The sequence below is a fragment of the Capsicum annuum genome, chromosome 10, assembly GCF_002878395.1.
Source record: "Capsicum annuum cultivar UCD-10X-F1 chromosome 10, UCD10Xv1.1, whole genome shotgun sequence".
Taxonomy (NCBI): domain Eukaryota; kingdom Viridiplantae; phylum Streptophyta; class Magnoliopsida; order Solanales; family Solanaceae; genus Capsicum; species Capsicum annuum.
The window spans coordinates 169168395-169173421 of NC_061120.1; the positions used below are offsets into that span (position 1 = coordinate 169168395).

Consider the following 5027-nt stretch of genomic DNA (forward strand, 5'->3'; position numbering starts at 1 on the left):
GTACATATCCAAAAACTATATAAAATGTAATACTTCTTTCGTTTTCTTTCACTTTCACCTTTCGCTTTTTAAAAATTAACTTGACTAAGTTTTAGAGTTAAATTAAATTAAGTTAATTTAATATTTAAATTTAGATATTAAAAAAAATACAAAATATACAATATAAGTTATAATTCTTCACTATATTAATATTTTGGAGAAAAAAGGTACATTTTAATGTTGATTAAAGTATTTGTAATTTTTTTAACTATATCAATAACAATAACAACAACATAGAGCATGCACAACCTAAAGATCACCGATTCAAAATAAAACTACAACATTTAAGAAACATAAGCAATTGTAGGACATTAAGAAAATAGAGGGATATGATAAGTAGTACTCCCGTTCTATTTTACCCGTCCTAAATTGAGATGACACGACTATAAGAAAATAATGATTGGTAATATAACTTTACCATTTTGCCCCTTCTAATTGTGTCTTGTTATTAGTTTCAATATTGATGGATGACTAATAACAAAGAGTAATCAATTACATTAAGGGTATAATGAAAAAAAAATTGTCTTATTTTGATAAGTAAAAAAGGACAAGTAAAATGGGCTATCAAATTAGAAAATTTGGGAAGGAAAAATGGAACAGACAGAGTATTTTAAAATTTTATAGTTTCTCTCTTAATAAGCAAAATGTGATTAGTATTTTGATAGGAAGTGAGTACATGCTTAAACCCATGATACTTAAATATACTAGCAATATACCTCTCACATATTCAAAGTCAACACACATTATAAAAATTAAATTAACAAAACAGAGCATTTAATTACGAGGCCTGCCATTGCAACTCCTCAATAAATACTCCCCGACTTTCCTTTCCCTCTCAGTTCACACTCTACTCAAACCCCAAATCCCATTTTCCCGTTTCTCTCTCACACACAATTTTCCGCTCTTCACACACTGAACAACATTTCACCGTGTGAAACATGGCTGTGAATTGGACACTCTGCATTGCAACTCTTGTCTGTTTTGTCACTGCCGTTACCGCCAAAATCCCCGGCGTTTACAATGGCGGACCCTGGACTAGTGCCCATGCTACCTTCTATGGTGGCTCTGATGCTTCTGGCACCATGGGTATGCTACCTGCGTCTCTAATCTTGTCAACATTTTAGTGCAAAATTATTGGTTTTCAACTTAAACTAGACAGACTATACATATTTTGGTACTCCTCAACCTCAAGTGTAAATATGCGTTTGACCATGCAATTTTTTTAGAATTTTTTTTTCGATTTTGAACTTTGGAAAACATGTTTGGTGGTAAAATTTCGGAATTCAAATTCTGAAATTTTAAGAATTTGCAAAACAATAAAAAGTTATTTTACCTTCTTTTGCTCCAAATTATTCAAAAATATTTAAAAACAACTTTAATTTAAATTCATGACCAAACACAATTTCAATTATCAAAATATCATTTTTTTTTTACTTTAAAAACAAAAACTAATTTCTTAAAAAAAAATTCACAATGAAACACAGTCAAACCTCACTAAATTTGTACTTCCTTCATTTTGTATTTCCTTCATTCCAAATTATGTGTTGTAATTTGTTTTTTTGGTTCGTTTCAAAAATAATATCGTCTTTCCTTATTTGGTAAGTTTTTAAATGAAAATTATAATTTTACCCTTAGTAGTCCACTTAATTTTAAATACTATTGCTCCTTTTTCTATTTATTTTTTTCAATTAAAAGTGATCCCACTTAATTTTAAATACTATTGCTCCTTTTTCTATTTATTTTTTTCAATTAAAAGTGATCTCACTTGATTTTAAATACTATTACTTTTTTTAAGAAGATAATTTTGCAATTTGAATAAAGTCAATACTTATTTCTTAAATATTGTATTGATCAAATAAAATATTACTGTATTAATTTTTCCAAACTCCTTCCAGGCCCTACCTCGCTTCGCCTCGTCACTGTGTTTTTATATCCCTTGCTCTGTTTTCTCCTCAAAATTACAATCCTAATAGTTTAGCGCCATTTTTTACTTAAATTAGAAGGTTAATTACTGATGAATTTACAATTTCTGTTTTCTCTTTTTGTGTGTGTATAGGTGGGGCTTGTGGCTATGGGAATCTGTACAGCCAAGGCTACGGAGTAAACAACGCGGCACTGAGTACGGCTCTTTTCAACAATGGGTTAAGCTGTGGCGCTTGTTTCGAGATTAAGTGTACCAACGCTAAGGAATATTGCAACCCTGGTAACCCATCCATCTTCGTAACAGCAACAAATTTCTGCCCACCAAACTACGCTTTGCCTAATGATAATGGAGGATGGTGCAACCCACCTCGCCCACATTTCGACCTTGCCATGCCTATGTTCCTCAAAATTGCTGTCTACCGTGCTGGAATTGTTCCTGTTAACTACCGAAGGTTAGTACTCACCCCCTCCTCCCTCCCTATAATGGTTTTTCCATATTGAGACTCGTTATTTAGACTTCTAACTAAGGAAGAAGTAGTGTTATTTGTTGCACTACATTCTTTTGCTATTGCTGTTGCTATTGCACTGCCTTCTTTCTTTTATTTTGGTAAAATTAAATATATACTCCATCCATTTCAAAACAGTTGGCTATTTTTAACTTGACACCCTTCTTAAAAAAATATTTATTAATGATTTATTTTATTAAATTAGTTTTATTAATTATACTTTAAAAATATAAATTTTAGTAAATACATTTTATTTAGTTATTTAATATTGATGATAGTATTGAAAGAACGTAATAAAATATTCTTGACTTCATGAAAAAGACAACTAAATTGAAATAAATACTTTTAGAAATGGGACAACTAAAATGAAATAAAGGGAGTAGTTAATCACTTATTGTGAATAATTATATGTAAAAATAGCTTTTTTATAATACTCCCTCAGTCCCAAATTAAGATGGCATATTAATTAAGAAAAATAATTAATAACACGACTAGTTTACTATATTATCTCTATTAAATGATATTTATATTTTAATTTAAAGATAAAATAATTAATACAAAGGTAAAACATGAAATAAAATTTATCTCTACTTAATTAATTAAAAATACACAAATAAAATGAAAAATCAAATTAGGAAATCTGGGATGGACTTACGTAAGGCTAAAGAAGCGCAAGTCCAAAAAAATGTTTGGCATCTTGTTATTTGCAACAGTTTGTGGCGTGTTACACAAGGTTTAACAAGTAATTAGGCTTTGGGTTTACTTAAACTAAACTTTCCAGTTTCCTGAAGGATAATGTTGACGTAGTAAATGGGTACGGAGCTGATAACTGTAATACTTAAACTAAACTCTCCATATAATAACTGTAATACTACGTATTATTATTCTATATGTTTCAATTAATGTGATATGTATAACTTAACTATAATGCTACGTATTATTATTCTATATATTTCAATTAATGTGATACATTTTACATAGTTATAATTTTTTTTAGATTATAAGTTTAAAAATAAAAAAAAATTCTACAAATTCTATATTTAATTGAAGTGCTTCACATAAATTGAGACACCGACCACATGTGGCATGCATTAGTCATGATTTAAGAAGTTCTCCTATTTGAGAAATGTCCAATTTCCCGGATTTTCATTAATGCCGTTATTGAATGCTATAGAATCTGTTTTAAGTTTTTTTATTAGAAAAAATTTTATGTGGTCCTATTTTCTCCCCAATTTTAGCAATTGGCTATTTTAGGCCTATGAACTTAGGTTGCTAACCAATAAAACCCACAAGTCCTAGTTATGGGATACCTTCATAAAAAATCTACAAATGGTCCCTTATCTTCACCTATATTCTGCAGGTAAATTTGATCAAATTGGAAAACGCGTCTTTGTATTTTGGTGCATTTGCCCTTAATGCTAGTGAACGTCAAAGTTAAAAGATTCAGCAGAATTCAGTAATTTTGATTTAAATCTTACAGTATTTCGTACTAAATGTGTTCTGCTGCTCTTTTATAGGGTTCCATGCAGGAAACAAGGAGGAATCAGATTCACTGTTAACGGTTTCAAATACTTTAACTTGGTGTTAGTGACCAACGTTGCAGGTGCTGGGGACATTCAGAAGGTGTATGTTAAAGGCACAAAGACTCAATGGATTTCGATGAATCGTAATTGGGGACAAAATTGGCAAACAAATGCAATGCTTGTTGGACAAGCCCTTTCTTTTAGAGTCACTGCAAGTGATAAACGCAGCTCCGCTTCATATAACATAGCGCCAGCTAACTGGCAATTTGGCCAAACTTTCCAGGGCAAGAATTTCCGCGTTTAATCTCACCAAAATAATTATTATATTGACCCAAAAAAAGAAAAAAAAGAAAAATTCACATGATTTCCTGTCTTCAATTTCTCGTTTTTATGTGGGAAAATTTGAATTATAGCGGGATTAGTTTCTTTTTCTTTTTTGTTACTATCAACTTTCTGGGAAATGGGTTAAAATTGTTACTTTTTCTTTTGTTTTAATGTATTTTTGCTTTTTTCCCCTTATGTGATGCTGTAAGTGTGTGTGGTTAAAAGTTAAAGGTGAAGTGAAAAGTTATATAGAGGCTGAAGTGGCTGCAAAAGGACAAAATTTAGTGGGGAAAAATTGTAGCCCGCAGCTTTGCTTGCATATTGTTACTGGTGATGTAATGGCAAATTATTATTGCCCAAGTTTATGAATATATTTTTATACTGCAAATCTTATACTTTTTCAATTATTATTATTATTACATGTGGTGATGTTCCCAATTCATGTTTTGCATTTGACTGCCTCTAGTATAATTTTCCTGTTATAAAATAATGATAAAATATCAATATCAAATTTAAAGAAATGAGAGAATTAGAGAATTTTAGTAGTACTTTTGTTACTATTTGGATATGTCAATAATATGTATAAATGGTGGCTATTTATAGACACCAAACTTAAGTTTATAAGCTTGCCAAACTTGACTTCAAGTTGGCAAGTTGGCCAACTATTTTAGGTTTTCAAATCCAAATTGAACAAGGAATGTTTTGGTCTTAA

At 30.3% G+C, this 5027-nt stretch overlaps 1 protein-coding gene across 1 annotated transcript; it reads left to right on the forward strand.

The window, feature by feature from the left end:
* The first annotated feature begins 864 nt into the window (after positions 1–864).
* LOC107877948 (expansin-A3) lies at positions 865–4703 on the forward strand. Its single transcript, XM_016724770.2, has 3 exons — positions 865–1125; positions 2096–2414; positions 3986–4703. The coding sequence occupies exons 1-3, from the start codon at positions 978–980 to the stop codon at positions 4293–4295; spliced, it is 777 nt and encodes a 258-aa protein (XP_016580256.2). The 5' UTR covers positions 865–977; the 3' UTR covers positions 4296–4703.
* Positions 4704–5027: the final 324 nt, after the last annotated feature.

Bases quoted from the DNA above. Each gene is read 5' to 3' on its own strand.
- LOC107877948 (XM_016724770.2), top strand. From the start codon at position 978: ATGGCTGTGAATTGGACACTCTGCATTGCAACTCTTGTCTGTTTTGTC. The intron at 1,126-2,095 runs GTATGCTACCTG...GTGTGTGTATAG, and splicing joins TGATGCTTCTGGCACCATGG to GTGGGGCTTGTGGCTATGGG. The intron at 2,415-3,985 runs GTTAGTACTCAC...GCTCTTTTATAG, and splicing joins GTTCCTGTTAACTACCGAAG to GGTTCCATGCAGGAAACAAG.